General features: G+C 47.9%; 1 protein-coding gene across 6 annotated transcripts in view; it reads right to left on the reverse strand.

Annotated features, from left to right (window-relative positions):
• Positions 1-21492, reverse strand: part of SH3TC1 (SH3 domain and tetratricopeptide repeats 1) — a 68237-nt gene that overhangs the window by 39826 nt on the left and 6919 nt on the right. For 2 of the 6 annotated variants that reach the window (XM_077301779.1, XM_077301782.1), the window contains exons 3-5: positions 18105-18210; positions 15952-16098; positions 2862-3024 (exon numbers count right to left, since the gene is read on the reverse strand). In XM_077301779.1, the coding sequence (XP_077157894.1) occupies positions 2862-3024; positions 15952-16098; positions 18105-18210 (416 nt within the window). Of the gene's footprint in view, positions 1-2857; positions 3025-15951; positions 16099-18104; positions 18211-21492 lie in introns of those variants that run through there. The other 4 variants (XM_077301781.1, XM_077301785.1, XM_077301783.1 and 1 more) reach the window with 4 other exon arrangements.

Raw genomic sequence — 21492 nt, forward strand, 5'->3', positions numbered from 1 at the left:
GTGTTCTTCTGAGAATGGGGTCCGGTAAACGGCTGTTTATTCCGACTTGTCCCTGGACCTGGGGTACCCGCAGCACTACCGCTGAGTCCCACCTCCTCCCTGAATGCTGTTGGGCCACTAAGTTCCTTTCCCCGTATCCTGACTCCACCCCGAAGTGCTCAATAGCGCTGGCCACAGACACCGGGCCCTGCACTTGCTTCCAGATGCCGAGCCCATGCCTGAAGCCACGTCCTTCCTGTTTCCCCGCCTCCCCTTCCATGGGGAGGGAGGCACACCTCCTCCCTCTCCCCCACAGGCCACGACCCAGTGGTTGGGGAACAACACTTAGAACACCTTGGAGGTATCATGAACCCTGGTTCATGCCCCCCTCCTCCAGGCCATAAATCTATAAATCCTTGTGTTGGTTCCTGACCACCTCTGCACACTAAAGCTGCTCTCAGAGCCAGTTTGGTGTAGTGGTTAGGAGTGCGGACTTCTAATCTGGCACGCCAGGTTCGATTCTGCGCTCCCTCACATGCAACCAGCTGGGTGACCTTGGGCTCGCCACGGCACTGATAAAACTGTTCTGACCCAGCAGTGATATCAGGGCTCTCTCAGCCTCACCCACCCCACAGGGTGTCTGTTGTGGGGGAGAGGAAAGGGAAGGCGAATGTAAGCCGCTTTGAGCCTCCTTCAGCTAGGGAAAAGCGGCATATAAGAACCAACTCTTCTTCTTCTTCAGCGGGGCACTCTCATCTCTCCCGTTTTAGTGATCTTCCCTGTCTTGCTGGAGTCTTAACAGGTGTGTTAGTTTAGATCAAAGCTGGGCCATCTGGCTCAGATGGGAACTTTTGTAACCTTTTTGTGAATGTACCTTTTCCATCATTCCTGTTCCTTATACCCTCTTCCATGCTTGGTCCCCCCTATAAGTACACCCCAATGTCCACTGTATCTTTGTCTCTGCCAAGGCGATTGTTCAATGAGTCTTGGCCCACATTACCTGTTGTAACTGCTTTCTTTTGGATCTACTCTGCTTGGGATCCTGGAAATTCTTTTATCACAGACTGTGCTCGCTAACTCTAGCCTGATTCCTGACAAGAGGACCCATATCCAGCCAGTCCATAGACAGCTGCACTGTTTCCCATTTGACAAAAATATTCTGTGCACCATTAGAGGACGCACCTGAGTCTTTGCAGGATGAAAACTGAAAGACCTAAATTCCCTCTTGTGAGTCCTTGCAGGCGCTGTCCTCACGGTCTGGCTGTGCCTATTTGAGACTGAGGCACTGGGTGCAATGAATGAGCCTGCTGCCTAGCCCACACCGGAGTACCTGGAAACCTGCCCAGTCTACCTTCCTGCCTGTTTCAACCTGGACTGCCCACAACCCCATTGATCTGCCCCCTGCCTTTGACTCTTGGGCTGCTTCTGGACCACAATGACCTTCTACCTGCATTTCAGCTCAGCCTGGGACAGGCCATCCTACCCAGGGGAGTTCTGTATGGAGCTGCCTCAAAGAGGGTCTGGAGGCCACCGTTGGCGCTGAAGGCTGACCAGAGTGAACCAAAGGAATTCCATCACTTCAGCCTCAACCCACCTGCCCTGGCTCCCTACTGGCTTCTGGGCTCAGTTCAAGGGCCTGGCATGGGCCTTCGAAGGCCTGTAGGACATGGGGCCAGCATACCCTAAGGGCCCCCTTCTGCACTACAAACCTCCCTCCCTGTCCACTTGGGTCGTCTTTGGAGGGCCTCCTTCAGGTGCCCCACCATCAGAGGCTAGACGAGCAGTCGCTCATGGCACTGAAAGTCAAGTTCTCCACACAACCTGACAGCCTCTCAGCAATCCTTCGAGCACCAGCAAAAACTTGGGTTTCCCCTCCAAAATTTAAACGGCAATAGTCCAAGAGACAAAAAGTATTCAAAGTACTCTTTAGTGCAACAATTTAGATTTAGACACCCTTAAAGGAGTTGGAGACCAACTTAGAACCAGGCAAGCTCTGGCTGAAGGACTACGTCTCCACCCCCTCCCCCACACACACACACCTCAATCCTCAAGGAATCTAGACTAGGACCCCCTTCTCTTCTTCCTCGACAGGGAAGATACATTTTTCATTCTCCCCGTTTATTCTCCATTTGGGCAAAAGCAGCAGCACCTCCCACTCCCCCATGTCTCTATATCGGACTACATGATTGTGTCCGATCTTCCTTTGGGTGTCTATGATATTAGGATGGACCAACTGCTTCATTTTAAATTGACCCTCTCTCCCCTTTCTACGCAACGTTGTTTTATCAAAATATTCTTTACCTCCTTCCATTTCTAAGAACATGGTCCTGAACAAAACACAGACCACTTTAGGGGACATTTAGAAAAGTTGTTCCTGTGTCCAGAGAGCTGTTTGTACTAATCGGGTTCAAAGGTTCTTTAAGTTCAAAGAGGAATGCGAGACCATTGAAAGCTGCCAGGAAACAGTTGAAACAAATCCCAGCTATTAAAGAGGTATCAGTCAAAATGAAACAAGAGGTAGGGAAATCCAACCATTACTACTTCTTATACAGGTTCAGAATGTGATTTCAGACTTCAGGGGTGTAGGGAAACAGAGGAGATTCAGAGCCGAATTCTTAGGTCTCCTAAGGAATAAAGCACAGGTGGCTCGGGAGCCATGTGGCCGCTGCCCCTCACCCTCCCTTTCTGATGCCTCAGAAGACAAGGCCTCCCATTCTTCCTCCTCCCGTTCAAATAAAGGGAAGATCTCCTCTCTTTCAAGTGGTTTTCTTACCCATCTGATATAAAATTGGGACCAGCAGTGAGAAATAAAATTATTCCAGAAGTCCTTCAATGTTTTGGGAATAGACATGTGAAACTGATAAAGAAGTTCAGGTACCTACTGATGAAAAGGGGCCAAGGGCTTCGAAAGGGGGCTCGTGAGGGCTTCCCACTCCATTGCATCAGGAGCTCTCTTAGCCCAGTTCAGCTGGGAAATTCTGCCTCCAGAATATGAAACTCTTCTCTCACTTATAATATTTTCAGGATGAAATACAAAGAAGGCCCCTAAAGGGAAAAAAAACAGAGTTACAAAGCAGATCTAACTTTTGTATAAACACTTAAAAATGAACCACATACATTTAATTGTGTTTAACAATGTTTTGTTACATTTAAACACCTACCACTTGAAAAAAAAATAGGCCCCAGATACATATTGACAGTAGGAACCAGATCGGCCGCAGAGCTGAGGAGAACGTAAAGAGCACATGGAGGGTCGGTGGCAAAGAGACGGGTTCCTCCTTTCTTGCCTCTTCAAATGGAGGCTGCTGTGTGAGTGAGTGAGGACAGTACCTGTGGGTGGGTTTTGTGGCCTGCTAGAGAGTGGTTGCTGGTAAGTGCTTTTGTTTGTGGCTGATTGAGGCAGTGTGAGCAGGGGGTGGAGTGCAGCAGAACAACTGCCAGCCATGACCTGTGCTAGGCTGGGAGGCTGTGAGCTCAGCCTTTGGCACAAGCTGAAGGACTCTAGTGATTACCCAGCAAGCAGAAAGAGCCAGCTCAGGAGCTATTGGTGAGTGTTGCTTTCTTTCTTACAGTACTTATTTATTTGTTTATAATTGTATTTGCATGACCGCTGCTCCCAGAGCTGGCTTGCGGCGGTTTACAATTTTGGTATACAATCCGTACAATAAGAATAAAACACCCATTCAAGCCGTTAAAAACATTCTAAGACTCAACCCAAACTATGGCGAAATACAATTTAATTTATCTACCACACAAACCCAGTGGGTGGATCAAAGATGGACAATGGAAATTGGGATGTTGTCACTGGCCAATCTAATATGGGCCCAGACCCTAAGGGGAGAGGGGAGCCCGATCTGAATCCCCGGGTCTCCTACCCAGCCTCAGACTGGCAGAAGAGCTCCGTTTTGCAGGTCCTGCAGAATTCTGAGAGCTCCAACAGGGTCCGCAGCTCTTCAGGGAGCTCATTCCACCAGGTAGGGGCCCAGACCGAAAAGGCCCTGGCCCTTATTGAGGCCAGGCGTGCTTCCCAGGGTCCTGGGATCATCAGTACGAGAGAGTATATAGGTTGCAGGAGAATGAGGGCTCTGAGTGTTCTTTTTTTGTCTTTTCCTTGCCTGAGTGATGGGGAACTGCAGCTAATCGCATTAGCTGATTTGCATTAGTTGGCAGTTTTGCCTGGGGCTGGCTCCACCCTCTGCTGGGTGGGCCTTCGGGCTACAAAAGGCTCTTGCTTGCCAGAAGTACAAGCCTTTCGCACGTGCTGAATGGCAAGAGCTAAAGGACTCTTGGCTCCTGGATCAAGCTGCGGGACTCTGTAAGTGCTCCAGAGTTTGCAGAAGGGGTCTGGTTCTCTCCGCAATGGACAGAAGTGGTGGACCTGGCGATGGACCTGAGGTCACTGGCTGTGGCATGTTTGTATTTTTACCGCAGGGTAACTTTAAATATGCACGCATCAAGGGCAAGTTACTACAGAAGATACAGAAGCAAGAAGAATGCCTGTCCACACTTTATTCTAAAAAGGAGGGTGAAGAACTCACGGAGCACTCTCTGCAGGGCATTTGGGAGAGGTGGGGAAGGGGTCTCACCAATTAGAGGAGAACCCAATAAAAGAGGACAACGGATGGAAGAATGTTGCCCAAAGGTGTCGAAAAATAAGGAGATGTTCTGCCCCTCCGATTCTCAGAAATCGTTTCTAGGACCTGCCCTTAGCTAGTGACTCTAGACCAGCGGTCCACAACCTTTCCGTGGCTGCGGACTGCTGCCATGGGGTGGGGGAGGGGGCGACCTGGGGCCCTGCGCATGCGTGGCAGCCCTGGCGCAAACGCGCATGCGTGGACTTGGCAGGCATGCGTGTTTGAGCCGTGGCTCCCTCTCCCCCCCCCTCCCAAAGCTAGAAGCTGGCCAGGCCACAAGCTAATGGGTTGCTTCAGCGGCCGATTTGCTCACGGCCTGGCAAGCTTCTCGCTGCGGGTGGGGTGGGGTGCGGGGAGAGGGAGAGGGAGAGGGAGAGGGAGAGGGAGAGGGAGAGGGAGAGGGAGAGGGAGAGGGAGAGGGAGAGGGAGAGGGAGCCACGGCCCAGCGCTGAAGCCTTCGCGGCCTGGACCAGGCCGTGGCCCGGGGGTTGGGGACCACTGCTCTAGACCACAGGAATAAGAGGTATTCCCCCAGGTCCCCTGAAGATAAGCAGTTTCACAGGGTCCTGCAGATGAGAGGACTACCTCTTCTGCTCCCAAACGTAGTAGGACTAGGTGACGTGTGCTGATAATTCAGGATTCCCTCCTAAGAGGAGAAGCCTAACGGTGTCAACCGGACATCTTGTCCTAAGAAGTATGCGGTCTATCTGGCGTGAGAATCAAGGATGTCAAGGAAAGAGTGGAAAGACTTGTAGATCCCAATGACAGATATGTCTTCTTGCTTATTCGTGGGGGAACAAATGATACTGCCTGGGCAGTGTGGAGCATAGGAAATACGATTATGCGGCCTTGGGGGAGAAAGTGAAGGACTTGGGAAGCAGGCTGTGTTTCCATCGCTTGATCCTGATAATGGCCGAGGCTCAAGAAGGGAGAGAAAAATAATGCAGACAAATGACTGGCTCCATTACTGGCATCATCAGGAAAGGTTTCAGTTTTTCGACCATGGATTGCGCTCCCGTGATGAGGCTCTTCTGTCGGGAGACGGTTTGCAACTCATGAGGGTGGGGAAAATGCCTTTGTGAAGAGCCTTGCGGACCTGGGGAGGAGGGCTGTAAGCTAAGTCCAATGGGGCAGAGAGACGTGCAGCATTCAAAGCTTAGTTCAATGAAGATAATTGTAGATGGGAACAATGACAATTTAAAGGGAATGGCACTTATGCAGGGAACTATTAACCTACAGGAAAGTTCAAAAACTAAAAGCCTGGGATACTCATACAAAGGATTACAATGTCTCTACACTAATGCACAGAGTATGGGAAACAAGCAGGATGAACTAGAAGTCCTAATAAAGGAAAGGGACTATGATCAAATAGGCATTACAGAAACATGGTGGGATAACAATACTGGAATAATAGGATTTAGGGGTACAACTTACTTAAAACTGACAGGCAAATAAAGAAGGGGGGAGGAGTAACACTATGTTTGAGAAGGGGGGAGGAGTAACACTTGTGAGGAAATACATGTGGCCAAGCATGATAATTCAGCTGAGAGTCTTTGGATAAAAATAAAAGGTGTAGGAGATAATAGTGGTATTATGGGGGGGGGGGGTTCCTATAGACCAGGGGTAGTCAACCTGTGGTCCTCCAGATGTTCATGGACTACAATTCTCATGAGCCCCTGCCAGAATTTGTAAGAATTGTAGAATTCTCATGGGAATTGTAGTCCATGGACATCTGGAGAACCACAGGTTGAGTACCCCTGCTATAGACCACCAGATCAGGCAGAGGACTTGGATGAGATGCCCCTAGGCCAGTTTACAAAGTTCTCAGAGACAGAACCTAGAGGTCATTGGAGACTTCAATAACCCAGATATCTGTTGGAAGACAAGCTCTGTTAAAAAAGAAAAGTCCAATGAATTCTTGACTTGTCTTGTTGACAACTTCACTTCCCAGAAAGTGGAAGGAGCAACCAGGGGATTTGTTGTTTTATACTTGATTCTCACAAATAGGGAAGAATTGGTTGACAAAGTGAAAGTTGTTGGCTCGCTTGGTAGTGGTGATCATGTGATTTTGGACTTTATGATCTCGGGGAAGGGAAAAGCTGTACATAGTCGCACATACAGGCTGGACTTTGTAAAAGCAAATTTTAACAAATGTAAAGTTATGTTGGGTAGGCACAAAAACTTCAGAAGGTGGAAGTTCAATAAGGTTGGGAGTTTCTCAAAGGTGAAATACTGAAGGCACAATCACAGACAATTCCCTTGAGAAGGAAAATTGGGAGGAACCTAAAGAAACCAGGGTGGCTCCATAAACAGCTTTCAAAAGAATTGAGTAATAAAAAAGACCTATTTAGGAAATGAAAGGAAGACTTTATGACCAACTAGGAATATAAACAAATAACCAATACTTGTAGGGAGAGTGTTAGAAAAACTAAAGCTCAGTATGAGCTTAGGTTAGCAAGAAATGCTACAAACAACAAAAAAGGGTTCTTTAGTTATATTCAAAGAAAAGGAATAGCAACATGGTAGGACCATTGCAAGGACCAGAATGTGTCATTGGAGCAGGTGATGAGGAGAGGGCTGAACTGCTCCGTTCCTGCTTCTCCTCAGTCTTCTCTTGTGGGGGGAATCCTGCTCAACTGGCAAAATCATTTCACCTGATGAGGGAGGGAGTTGCGGCCGAGGATCATGGTAGGGGTAGTCCACGAACACCTAGTTTCTTTAAATGAAACCAGATCCTCTGGGCCAGATGAATTGCATCCAAGGGTAGTAAATGAACTGGCAGATGTAATTTCTGAAACTCTGTCCATTATTTTTAAGAATTCTTGGAGAACAGGTGAAGTGTGAGAAGTTTGGAGACGGGCAAATGTTGTCCACAACTTTAAAAAGGGGAAGAAGGAGAATCCAGGTAACTACTGACCTGTCAACTTGATGTCTATAGCTATTCTAGAACAAATAATCAAACAGTCCTTGAGCAGCTACAGTGATTGGCTGTAGTTAATAAGAGTCATTATGGCTTTCTCAAGAACAAGTCATGTCAGAATAACTTTTTTTTTTTTTTTTGAGAAAGTAACCACCTTGTTAGACCAGGGGAATGCTGTGGATATAGTTTACCTTGATTTTAGTAAGGCTTTTGACAAGATTCCATGTGATATTCCTATTGGTAAATGGGTAAAATGCGGTATGGATTGTATTAGGTGGATTGAGAACTGATTGACAGATTGTACCCAAAGAGTACTTGTAAATGGTTTGTCAACCTCTTGGAGAGGAGTCACAGGTGACGTGCCCCACGGATCTGTCCTGGAGCAAATGTTATTCCGATCTTCAAAAAAGGGAGGAAGGATGACCCGGGAAACTACAGACCAGTGAGTCTGACCTCTGTTGTGGGGAAGATAATGGAGCAGATATTAAAGGGAGCGATCTGCAAACATCTGGAGGACAATTTGGTGATCCAAGGAAGTCAGCATGGATTTGTCTCCAACAGGTCCTGTCAGACCAACCTGGTTTCCTTTTTTGACCAAGTGACAGGTTTGCTGGATCGTGGAAATTCGGTTGATGTCGTTTACTTGGATTTTAGTAAAGCTTTTGATAGGGTTCCCCATGATGTTCTGATGGATAAATTGAAGGACTGCAATCTGGATTTTCAGATAGTCAGGTGGATAGGGAATTGGTTAGAGAACCGCACAAAGAGTTGTTGTCAATGGTGTTTTATCAGACTGGAGAGAAGTGAGTAGCGGGGTACCTCAGGGCTCGGGGCTCAATCCGGTACTTTTTAACATATTTATTAATGATCTAGAAGAGGGGGTGGAAGGACTACTGATCAAGTTTGCAGATGACACCAAATTAGGAGGACTATCAAATACTCCAGAAGATAGAGACAGAGTTCAACAAGATCTAAACACAATGCCCCAAGTGTAAGCTGGTAAGACTTTTGGAGGAAAAGATTAGGGCACTAGAAAACAGAATTATTACTCTGACCCAAAGTAAGAAAGGGGAGGAGTTCGTAGTCCAGAGCTCTGCAACATGGAATAAAGAGAATAAAGAGAATACAACCAGTCCTGAAGAGGACAAGGAGATTGACCACAATAGGGAGCCTCTGCAGGCAGTTCAGAAAAAGAGTGAACGGCGAAGGGCGAGACAGTTCTCGGGGCCTTTGGAGCTCCAGAATAGATTTCAGGCCCTTGCAGAGGAGGTGCAAGGGTCAACAAGGGAAGAGGTCCCAAAACAAACTCTAAGACAAAGGAAAGAGGCCACGGGGACAGAAGGAAATGGAGTTGAGAAGAAAAAAAAAAGGAGAGTACTGGTAATTGGAGACTCCCTGCTAAGAGGAATGGATCGCCATGTGGCTGGGCCCGACCCCCTAACCCGAGAGGTGTGTTGCTTGCCAGGGGCGAAAATTAAAGATGTTTCAGAAAGGCTGCCCAAACTCCTCAAATCTACGGATCGCTACCCATTTGTGATGGTCCATGTGGGAACGAATGACGTGTCCCTGAATACCATCGCTCCTATTAAAAAAGACTATCAAGATCTGGGAAGGAAGCTCAAGCAAATGGGGGCACAAGTGGTATTCTCTTCAATCTTGCCTGTCAAGGGAAGAGGAATGCGTCGGGAGAGGAAGATAATGGAGGTGAATCACTGGCTGTGTAGTTGGTGCTGGCAGGAGAGATTTGGTTTCTGGGACCATGGGATAGGCTTTCTTGAGGAAGGCCTACTAGCACCTGATGGACTGCACTTATCGAAACTGGGGAAGAATGTGTTTGGCAGGAACCTGGGGAGATTCATCAGGAGAGCTTTAAACTAAAGCCACTAGGGGAAGGAGACGATCAACATAGGGAGTGTATGGAAGGAAAACTATCGGAGGCAGCCCAACCGGCAAGGCCAGCTCATAGGGAACCAAAAGTAAAAGGATTCAGATGTCTTTATACTAACGCCCGAAGCATGGGCAATAAAAAGGAAGAGCTGGAACTTCTCATGCTGATGGAAAGGTATGATCTAGTAGGCATCACAGAAACTTGGTGGAATGATTCTCATGACTGGAATGTAATGGTGGATGGATATGAACTGTTCAGAAAAAACAGAATAGATCGAAGAGGTGGAGGAGTGGCACTGTATGTGAAGAAAGGGCTTACCTGTCAGGAAATTCTAGTGAAGGAGAGCATATCTACAGTGGAAAGCATCTGGGTGAAAATAAGCGAGGGGAAAACAAACAGTGTGGTGGTTGGTGTCTGCTACCGACCGCCTGACCAACGAGAGGATGTGGATGCTGCACTTTGTGAGCAGCTTGAGAAAATATCCAAACGGCAGGACCTTGTCATCATGGGTGACTTCAATTTCCCAGATGTGTGCTGGGAAACAAACTCTGCGAAGCGTCCTCAGTCATGCAAGTTTCTGACCTGCCTGGCTGACAATTTCATTTATCAAATGGTAGATGAACCCACAAGAGGTTCAGCCATATTGGACTTAATACTGACCAACAGGCAAGAGTTGGTGGATGAGGTGAAGGAGGTGGGGACCCTAGGGGGAAGTGACCATGTCCTCATAGAATTCCTTTTGAGATGGGGAACCAAGGAAGCTTGTAGCCAGACGCGGATGTTGGATTTTCGTAGGGCAAACTTTAATAAACTCAGATACATGATGAGTGTCATACCATGGACAAGAATGCTGGAAGGGAAGGGAGCATGTGAAGGGTGGGCGCTACTCAAACAAGGGCTATTGCATGCTCAATCAATGACTATTCCAGAAATACGAAAACACTGCAGGAGCTCTAAGAAGCCTATTTGGATGAACAGAGAACTTCAAGAGGAACTAAGAAAGAAAAGGAAAATGTTCAGGAAATGGAGGGAAGGACAGAGCTCTAAAGAAGAGTACCTACAGGTTACTAGGCACTGTAGATCAATCATCAGAAAAGCCAAAGCTGAAAGTGAACTAAGATTGGCCAGGGAAGCCCATTGTAACAAGAAAAGATTTTTCAGTTACGTGAGGAGCAAACGTAAAGTAAAGGAGGCAATAGGCCCGCTGTTGGGTGCGGATGGACAAACTCTAACGAAAGATGCAGAGAAAGCAGAAAGGCTTAGTGCCTATTTTACATCTATTTTTTCCCACAGGTCAAAGTGTTTAGGCACATCTAGAGATGGCTGTAGCCAAAGGATAGTGTCTGGGTGGCAGGTTAACATGGATAGAGAGGTGGTCGAGAGGCATTTAGCTGCACTGGATAAGTTCAAATCCCCTGGTCCAGATGAAATGCACCCGAGAGTACTCAAAGAACTTTCCAGAGAACTTGCACAGCCCTTGTCCATCATCTTCGGAACGTCTTTAAGGACAGATGTCCCGGAGGACTGGAAAAGAGCAAACGTTATTCCGATCTTCAAAAAAGGGAGGAAGGATGACCCGGGAAACTACAGACCAGTGAGTCTGACCTCTGTTGTGGGGAGGATAATGGAGCAGATATTAAAGGGAGCGATCTGCAAACATCTGGAGGACAATTTGGTGATCCAAGGAAGTCAGCATGGATTTGTCTCCAACAGGTCCTGCCAGACCAACCTAGTTTCCTTTTTTGACCAAGTAACAGGTTTGCTGGATCGGGGATATTCGGTTGATGTCATTTACTTGGATTTTAGTAAAGCTTTTGACAAGGTTCCCCATGATGTTCTGATGGATAAGTTGAAGGACTGCAATCTGGATTTTCAGATCGTTAGGTGGATAGGGAATTGGTTAGAGAACCGCACTCAAAGAGTTGTTGTCAATGGTGTTTCATCAGACTGGAGAGAGGTGAGTAGCGGGGTACCTCAGGGTTTGGTGCTCGGCCCGGTACTTTTTAACATATTTATTAATGATCTAGATGAGGGGGTGGAGGGACTACTCATCAAGTTTGCCGATGACACCAAATTGGGAGGACTGGCAAATACTCCGGAAGATAGAGACAGAGTTCAACGAGATCTGAACACAATGGAAAAATGGGCAAATGAGAACAAGATGCAATTTAATAAAGATAAGTGTAAAGTTCTGCATCTGGGTCAGAAAAATGAAAAGCATGCCTACTGGATGGGGGATACGCTTCTAGGTAGCACTGTGTGTGAACGAGACCTTGGGGTACTTGTGGATTGTAAACTAAACATGAGCAGGCAGTGTGATGCAGTGGTAAAAAAGGCAAATGCCATTTTGGGCTGTATCAACAGAGGCATCACATCAAAATCACAAGATGTCATAGTCCCATTGTATACGGCACTGGTCAGACCACACCTGGAGTACTGTGTGCAGTTCTGGAGGCCTTACTTCAAGAAGGACGTAGATAAAATTGAAAGGGTACAGAGGAGAGCGACAAAGATGATCTGGGGCCAAGGGACCAAGCCCTATGAAGATAGGTTGAGGGACTTGGGAATGTTCAGCCTGGAGAAAAGGAGGTTGAGAGGGGACATGATAGCCCTCTTTAAGTATTTGAAAGGTTGTCACTTGGAGGAGGGCAGGATGCTGTTTCTGCTGGCTGCAGAGGAAAGGACACGGAGTAATGGGTTTAAACTTCAAGTACAACGATATAGGCTAGATATCAGGAAAACGTTTTTCTCAGTCAGAGTCGTTCAGCAGTGGAATAGGCTGCCTAAGGAGGTGGTGAGCTCCCCCTCACTGGAAGTCTTCAAGCAAAGGCTGGATACACACTTTTCTTGGATGCTTTAGGATGCTTTGGGCTGATCATGTGTTGAGCAGGGGGTTGGACTAGATGGCCTGTATGGCCCCTTCCACCTCTATGATTCTATGATTCTAAGGGAATATTGGATTATGATTCATGATGAAATACAAAAGATACTGAAAATCAGATTTACACTGAACCCCAAATGTACATTATTAAGGTACCAAGCAGTATGAAAATGTATAGTGAACTTGTTAAATATTATTATTATTATTATTATTATTATTATTATTATTATTATTATTATTATTATTATTATTATTATTATTATTATTTCGATTTATTTCCCGCCACTCCCAAATGGCTCGCGGCGGGTTACAATGTCTTAAAAAACCCATTAAAACTCCCATTAAAAGACTTTAAAATGTCACAACATGGCAGCACAATAATAAGATCCCCTTCCTACCCCCATTCCTAAAAAAAGGGGGGGTGGAGGAGAAGGAGGTCAACGATGTTCAAGAAGCCCGGGGGAGAGCAGTCGATGTACCCCGGCAGCCCCAGCCTCAACCATAGACCTGGCGGAAGAGCTCCGTCTTGCAGGCCCTGCGGAACGTTAAAAGGTCCCGCAGGGCCCGCAGCTCACCCGGGAGCTCATTCCACCAGGTGGGGGCCAGGACCGAAAAGGCCCTGGCCCTGGTCGAGGCTAGGCGTGCTTCCCTAGGGCCGGGAACGACCAGAAGATTCTCACTCGCAGAGCGCAGAGCCCTGCGGGGGGCATAGGGCACTAGGCGGTCCCTCAGGTATGTGGGTCCCAGACCGCGTAAAGCCTTAAAGGTTAAAACCAGAACCTTGAACCGGATCCGGACAGCAATTGGTAACCAGTGCAGCTGCCTCAGCATAGGATGGATGTGGGCCCTCCAAGGTGTGCCGGTGAGGACCCTAGCGGCTGCATTTTGTACCAGCTGGAGTTTCCGGATCAGAGACAGGGATAGGCCCGCGTAGAGCGAGTTACAGAAATCTAATCTGGAGGTGACCGTTGCATGGATCACAGTGGCCAGGTGTTCGGGGGACAGGTAGGGCGCTAGTAGCCGAGCTTGGCGAAGATGGAAAAATGCCTGGCAGGCTACTTTCCTGACCTGCGCCTCCATAGTCAGGGAGGCATCAATGGTCACACCCAAGTTTCTGGCCTGGGACGCGATGGTAAGATGCGCCCCTGCCAGGGTGGGTAAATGCGCTTCCTGTTCCCGCCCCCTACTTCCCAGCCACAGGACCTCCGTCTTGGAGGGGTTGAGTTTCAGGCGACTCTGCTCAAACCATTCTGTCACTGCTTCCAAACATCTGGCGAATGGTTCCGGGGGGGAGTCTGGTTGGCCGTCCATGAGGAGATAGAGCTGGGTGTCATCAGCGTACTGATGGCAGCCCAACCCAAAACTCCGTACCAGCTGGGCCAGAGGGCGCATGAAGATGTTAAATAGTGTGGGGGAGAGAACCGCGCCCTGTGGGACCCCACAAGGGAGTCCATAAGGGCGCGAGAGCTCATCCCCCACTGCAACCCTCTGGGTCCGGTTCTGGAGGAAGGAGCGTATCCAGCGCAAGGCTGTACCCCGTATCCCCGTACCGGTGAGGCGGTGGCCCAATATCTCATGGTCCACGGTGTCGAAAGCAGCCGACAGATCCAGAAGGACCAGCACGGCTGACCCGCCTCTATCCAGCTGGCGACGGAGATCATCCAGCAAAGCGACCAACGCCGTCTCCACCCCGTGGCCAGGGCGGAAGCCAGACTGATATGGATCGAGTGCCGAAGTTTCATCCAAGAAAGCTAGGAGCTGGTCCGCCGCAGCCCTTTCCACCACCTTGCCCAGGAACGCTAGGTGCGACACCGGGCGGTAGTTGGCAGGGTCCTGCGGGTCCAGCGTTGATTTTTTCAGGAGAGGGCGAACCACTGCCTCCTTCAGCCGCTCAGGGAATTCCCCGGAACTCAGGGAAAGGTTGATAATATCCCTGAGTTGGCCTCCTATCCCCTCTCTACTCCCCTTGAGAAGCCAAGAGGGACAGGGATCAAGGGGGCAGGTGGTCGCCCTGACCGACCCCAGCAACTTGTCCACTTCGGAAGAAGAGAGCCGTCTGAAGCCATCAAACCTCGCTGCCAAAGACGGCCAACAGGTCTCCAGTTCGTTTACTGTATTAATTGTGACAGGAAGGTCATGGCGAAGCGACAAGACTTTATCCGCAAAAAAGCTCGCTAATGCCTCGCAGCCAAGTGCCAATTGACTAATATTTTGGCGCCCCTGAAGGGCAGTAAGGGATCTAACTACCCTAAATAATTGGGCCGGGCGAGAGCTTGCGGACGCGATTTCCGTGGCAAAGAACTCTCGCTTCGCCACTTTCACCGCCATCTCATACGCCCTCATAAGCGTGCGATAAGATGTTCTTGCAGCTTCGTCGCGAGTCTTCCGCCACACTCGCTCTAGTCGTCTCACCTCCCTCTTCTTTTCCCGGAGCACCCCCGTGTACCAGGGGGCCCGTTTGAGTCAAGGGCAGAGAGGACGCTTAGGGGCAATCTCATCTATAGCGGCTGTCAGACAGGACTGCCAGTCCTCTACTAATGCCGCCAGTGAGTTGCCAGGAGGCATCGGGTCCCGCAGAGCATTCTGGAAACCAATTGGATCCATGAGTCTCCGCGGGCGGGCAAAAGTGCGCCCGCCGCCCAACTGAGGAGGGGGTGGCATCCCAAGCCGGGCCCGCAGGCACGGCCAAAGCTGGCTCCAGAACCACCTCTATCCCGGCACCGAAAATCAAGTCAAGCGTGTGGCCGGCGTGATGAGTGGGACCGGCAACAAATTGCGAGAGCCCTAGTGTCGCCATGGATGACACCAGGTCCCCACCAAGTCCTGAAGTGGGCGAGTCCGCATAGACATTGAAGTCACCCAGGATTAAGAGCCTAGGGAACTGCAACACCCAGGCGGCCGCCGCCTCCAGCAGGCGGGGCAGGGCATCTGGTGGCGCGTTGGGCAGACGGTATACCAGCCAGATGGCCGTGCTCTCGACCGAGCCCCACCCAATACCGACACACTCCAGTCCACTGATTTCCGGCACTGGGAGAGCCCTGCAGGCGAGAGTCTCCTGGGCCAGAATTGCCACCCCCCCTCCCCTCTTACGGGTCCGAGATTGGTGTAGGACCGAGAATCCTGGGGGGGCCAGTTCTTTCAAGGCCACCGACTCCCCCTCCCTCACCCAGGTCTCGGTCACGCAAGCAAGGTCCGCCCCCGACTCTGCAAAGCTGTTAGCAGCTTCCAGGAGTTTCTGTGTTTAGTATTAGAATATATTGATTGATGAAGTGGGATGGAAAAAATTAACTGATTTATCTGAGCTATATGTAAACAAGGGAAATACAGACTTGAGGAGACCGTAATTCAAAAAAATTATATAAGATATATTGTTGTATATCAACTTAATATTCACATTCATACTCCAAATGAAACTGTAGAATCTACTCCTGTTTCTTGTAAAAAGAAATTCTGATTAAATAAAATCTACACTTAAAATAAAGCTCTTCAATCAATTTGCTGGATAGCAACAGCTGGAGAGCCATCTTAAGGTGGACAATTCAGAAGCAAGTCCCCTTTTGCTCCGTTTCTTAGGACAGCAGCTTTACAACGCTTAATAAATATAGTAAAAACTGTTTCCTGACCATGTTAGTAGCACAGCTCTACTTACCCTCCTGAATTAAGAGTTCCCGGGATATCGTATCTAGGCATTCTTCATTCAAACAGACATCAATCTCAGCTGCTTCCTCCTCCTCTTGTGTAAAAAGCCAGAAATAGTCATCAAGCAACAGATTCTCCATGCAATGCTTTAAAAGCCCTGCCAAAGATATTTTTCACCATAAAACTACTACTATTATTTAGCATAAACTATTTAATGGCAGCAATGACGTAAGCGGCCAGGCAGTATAATCACGGTTCTGAACTTCAGCACCGCACTCTCCCTTCCGCACTCATTCGTTGGCCATGGGCAGGGCTGACCTTCCCACACATGCAGTTCCACGCACAATGGTGGGAAACCCGCTCCCTGGTCCATTTCATGTCAGGAAAAGTTTACCAGGGGGTGAAGCTGGAGTCCCTCCCCCTGCAGTGGCAAGGTCCCCATCCAGATTGGGTCTTGTAGGGCTTACAGAGGCAGCTGCTAAATGGCTGTAGGAAAGGTGAGCAGAGTCAGGGATCCCCCATCATAATGGCCAGGTGGTTTGGCCCTTAGCACAGTTCCCCAATCTGGGGAATGACTTTGTCGTCAATGTAGGCTATCGTAAACCCCCGGCAGGGGGCCAAGGCCCGGTCCATGAGGCGTTGAAATGTGGCCGGGGTCCCATGGAGGCTAAACAGCATCTGCTTCAAGTGAAAGAGTCTGTGGGGTGCTGAAGTCCATTTTCTCTTTATCCCCTGGCACCACGAATACCTCCCAATATCCCTTTGTCAAATCCAAGGCAGAGAGGTATTTAGTCTCCCCAAGCTGATCAATGAGGATGCTATCTCGCAGCATGTGATAGACATAGAAGGCGATTGGAAGCCACTTTGAGACTCTTTCGGGTAGAGAAAAGCGGCATAGAAGAACCAACTCTTCTTCATCTTCTTGATGGATTTAAACTATATCTTGAATGGTACCAATTAGACCTCAGGAAAAAGTTTTCACAGTCCAAGGTGTTCAGCCATGGAATCAGCTGCCTAAGGAGGTGCTGAGCTGCTCCCTGTTGGTGGTCTTCAAGCAGCGGATGGACAGTTACTTATCCAGGATGCTTGAGGCTGATCCTGCACTGAGCAGGGGGTGGGACTAGATGGCCTGTGTGGCCTCTTCCCACTCTAGGATTGTGTGAGTCTAGTTCAGCAGTGGGATGGGCTGCCTCAGGAGGTGGGGAGCTCCCCCTCACTGGGCATCTTGAAGCAGCTGCTGGACAGATCCTTCTCCTGGATGCTTGAGGCTGATCTTGCAATGAGCAGGGGGTGGGACTTGAGGGCCTGTGTGACCCCTTCCCATTCTAGGATGTTATGAGTCTAGTTCAGCAGGGGAATGGGCTGCCTAAGGTGGGGAGCTCCCCCTCACTTCAAGCTGTCTTCAACCAGTGGCTGGACAGATCCTTATCCTGAAAGCTTTTTAGGCTGACCCTGCATTGAGCAGGGGGCTGGACTAGATGACCTGCATGGCCCCTTCTAACGCTAGGATTCAATGGTATATCAACTGCCTGTGCAGGTGCGTTCTCAGCTGCAGCCTCCACTGTATGGAACAACATGGCTGAGAATGTCAGGATGGCCCCCATTCTTGTTGCTCGAGAGGGCCTTTCAACATGGGCAACCGAGTTGCACTACACTCAATCAGAGTGTCACTTGGAAAAATCAGTAGGGACTGGGGTCTATTCCACTGCATAGTTTGGTGAAACTAGGAACCTCTTATGGAATTTGCATCCTTTTGTGATTTGCTTCAGTTCTGATTTCAAACTTCAGGTTGAACCTAAATCCAGGTAAAGCCCTAAATCGAATGCATTGTCCTCTGGCTGTCCTCTGCCGAGTGTGTTGACTCAGTCTGTGTTATCTGCCCAGCGTTAAAGTGAGGAAATCAGTTCCCAGGGGTCATGGCCTGGGGAAACGGGGGAGTGGACGAGAGAGCTCCTGGGAGTGGGCTGGGCTGAGTCCGATCTGGAGGAGGGGTCCTAAACTCAGATATATAACACACTTTTTAATCCCATCATTAATTAGGAAATGCTTACATTATTTAATTCTTTAACTTGGAGGTAGCTTTGAAAATATGTCTAGTATTAGTCAGACATGGGGGATATATATAACTATTGGACTTTTTCTGCATAGGTGAAGATACTTTACCTAGGGAATAGTAGGTTTCAAACTTGCAGATTTCTTCAAAGGTCCAGAACGTCACCACTATTAGCTGATCCTCACTATCAACAGACAAGAGCCGGGCAGACAGCTCCTAACAAAGAAGGGGAAACATTCACATCTCTTTACCTAAAAAACCAAGAAGTCAAATTCATAATTAAAGAGAAGAAGAAGAAGAAGAAGAAGAAGAAGAAGAAGAAGAAGAAGAAGAAGAAGAAGAAGAAGAAGAAGAAGAAGAAGAAGAAGAAGAAGAAGAAGAAGAAGAAGAAGTGGTCCATGGTAGAATGGCCTCTTCTAAATCCTGCTTGGAGTGGGTGTAAGATATGGTTGTCAGCAGCCCAATCCTCTAGTTTATGTAGGAGGAATTTTCCATAAAGTTTAGATGCAATATTTAGTAAACTAACGGGGTGGTAGTTTTGTGGGTGGATCTTGTTGCCTTTTTTGTGGATAGGAACCACTATGCTCATCTTCCAGCCATTGGGGAAAATGCCTGATTCGTTTATCTGAGTAAAGACCCTGGCTAAGGCTGGGGCCCACCAGTTAGGGAATGCTTTGAATAAATCAGGTGGAATCAGGTCTATTCCAGGTGATTTATTGGAGGCTGTAATAAGGCCTCTGCCTTCAACCTCTGTGACTGGGGGCCAAGCTGGTAAATTTAGAGAATCAATGGAAATAGCCTGGGTATTTGATTCTGTGGATGGTGGAGAACGTGGCCAGGCTCCAAAAGCTTTTGAAAAATATGTGAACCAAGTGTTTCCAGATATTTGGGCTTCAACCTGTTGGGGTGATTTTGCCAGCCCGAAAGAGACAAGGTTCCAGAATTGAGACTCATTTTTCTCCTTTACTGCCAGATTTAGTTTGTTCCACATCTGTTTAGCATAGTCAGCTTTCTTGCTTTTGAGGAGACTCTTATATTGGGATCTTAATCTGATGAGCTCTAACATCCTGTCATCCTCTCTACTATGATGGGTCAGCCTCATACATTTGACTAGCTTTTTCCTGAAGGTTTTACATTCTTGGTCAAACCAGCCATTATTAGGGTAGGATAATGGCTTTAAAGGTTTATTGTTTATAATCAGAGGTTTGATCAAGCTAATGATTTTGTCGTAGTGTTCTATGGCGTCATGGCCAGGCTGTAAAAGGGCTGAATGCAGGGATTTAAGGTCATCACTAGTCAGAGCTTGAGCTATGTTGTTTTGTACCTGCTCTGACTATTTCAGCCTCCTATAGCCAGGAAATATGCCTCCAGCAAGTTCAGAAATTGGAGGTAAAAGAATGCTGCTATTATATTTAAGTACGACCTGTAGAGGACAGTCATCACTTAAAGGAGTGTTACCCACTTCAAAAAAGACCACCTCTGTCAGTAAAGCAGGTGAAACTGCTATATAATCTATAGAGCTAGCAGGACAGGAGGATAAATATGTGAAGGAACCACCAGACTTGTCAAACTTAGTGCCATGTAAGACATAAAGGTTAGACAAGGAGAGCAACTCCAATAGTTTTAGACGAGGCTTATTAATTATAGGGTCTTGTGAGTGTCGTTCTAAAAGACACGTGTGCTCCGCAATTTGAGAGTTAACCTGCCTTAGAGTCAGAATGACCAGGACCAATTCTGGCATTAAAATCACCACACATAATTATTTGAGCATTAGGAAACTGAGACGTAAGGGTTTCCAGTGTGTGGGAAAGTTGGTCCCAAAGTCTCCCTTTATCCTGTGACAGTGAGAATTTTGGAAGGACATATACATTGATGCACAGGAGGTTGCCGAGATGTGGGTCCTTAATCAGTAATGCTTGGATGTAATTTGGGCAGCTGCTTTCCAGGATCTGAACCTCTGCTATTAAGTCAACCGCTAAAAGGATGGCCAGACTGCCACTGCCCCGGCCCTTACAGTGGACTTTGATTGCCGGTGTGGCAAACGCCTGAAAACCCTGTAGAGATACAGAGATTGCATCTTGGATTCAGGTTTCCTGTAAAAAAAGAATATAGTAACCACTTAAATTTTTTGAAAATTCAGGATCATAGAATTTGTTCCGCCATCCCCCCAAGTTCCAAGATAGTATCTTTAACAGTCAGTCCGAGTTTGAAAATTTATCTAATTCTCCAATTGAATTTGAGAAAACACATCCATTTTTGGTGGGGAGTCCATTTGAGGAGGACTGTTTCCATGAAGATGGGCTGTTTTTCACAGGTTCACACTCCATTGGCTGGAAGATTGAAATTTCATCTCTGGAGCTCTGTATCTTATCAGGGAGTAACTTGGGCGAAGGGAAAACAGCTGGAGTGCTTGATGATGTGGATGTTTGGTTGCAGTTTGTTGGTGGGGATAGAATCATAGAATCATAGAATCATAGAGTTGGAAGGGGCCATACAGGCCATCTAGTCCAACCCAACGCAGGATTAGCCCTAAGCATCCTAAAGCATCCAAGAAAAGTGTGTATCCAACCTTTGCTTGAAGACTGCCAGTGAGGGGGAGCTCACCACCTCCTTAGGCAGCCTATTCCACTGCTGAACTACTCTGTGAAAAATTTCTCCAGGCTCCAAGTCCCTCAACCTATCTTCATAGGGCTTGGTCCCTTGGCCCCAGATCATCTTTGTCGCTCTCCTCCGTACCCTTTCAATTTTATCTACGTCCTTCTTGAAGTAAGGCCTCCAGAACTGCACACAGTACTCCAGGTGTGGTCTGACCAGTGCCGTATACAATGGGACTATGACATCTTGTGATTTTGATTTCATAGAACTGATCAACTTCATCCTCTTCAGCAGCAGTGGTTAGGGCACAGACCTGGATTACTGTGATGTTGAATGGTTTGCCTTGGATTCGAACTGAGATCATTCTGTCATTTTGGGGATTGTATCCCAAGACTGCTTTTCCTATTCTCTTATTGATTATGAAGGCTACTCCATTTCTTCTGCGAGATTCTTGTCCACAGTAGTATACCTGATGGTCATCTGAATTAAATTCACCCATTCCTGTCCATTTGAGTTCACTGATTCCTAAAATGTCGATGTTCAGTCTTGTCATCTCTTGTTTAACCATGTCCAGCTTGCCTTGATTCATGGATCTGACGTTCCAGGTTCCTAAGGAATAAAAATCTTTACAGCATCGGACTGTCTTTTCGCCACCAGTTACTTCCACAGCTGAGCGTCCTTTCGGCTTTGGCCCAGCCGCTTCATTCATTCTGGCGCTACTCGTACTAGCCGTCTGCTCATCCCCAGTAGCATATTGGACACCTTCCAACCTGAGGGGTTCATCTTCCGGCGTCATATGGTTTTGCCTTTTGGAACTGTCCATAGAGTTTTCATGGCAAAGATACTGGAGTGGTTTGCCATTTCCTTCTCCAGTGGATCACCTTTTCTCAGAGCTCTCAGCTA

The sequence above is a fragment of the Paroedura picta genome, chromosome 10 (assembly GCF_049243985.1).
Source record: "Paroedura picta isolate Pp20150507F chromosome 10, Ppicta_v3.0, whole genome shotgun sequence".
NCBI lineage: Eukaryota > Metazoa > Chordata > Lepidosauria > Squamata > Gekkonidae > Paroedura > Paroedura picta.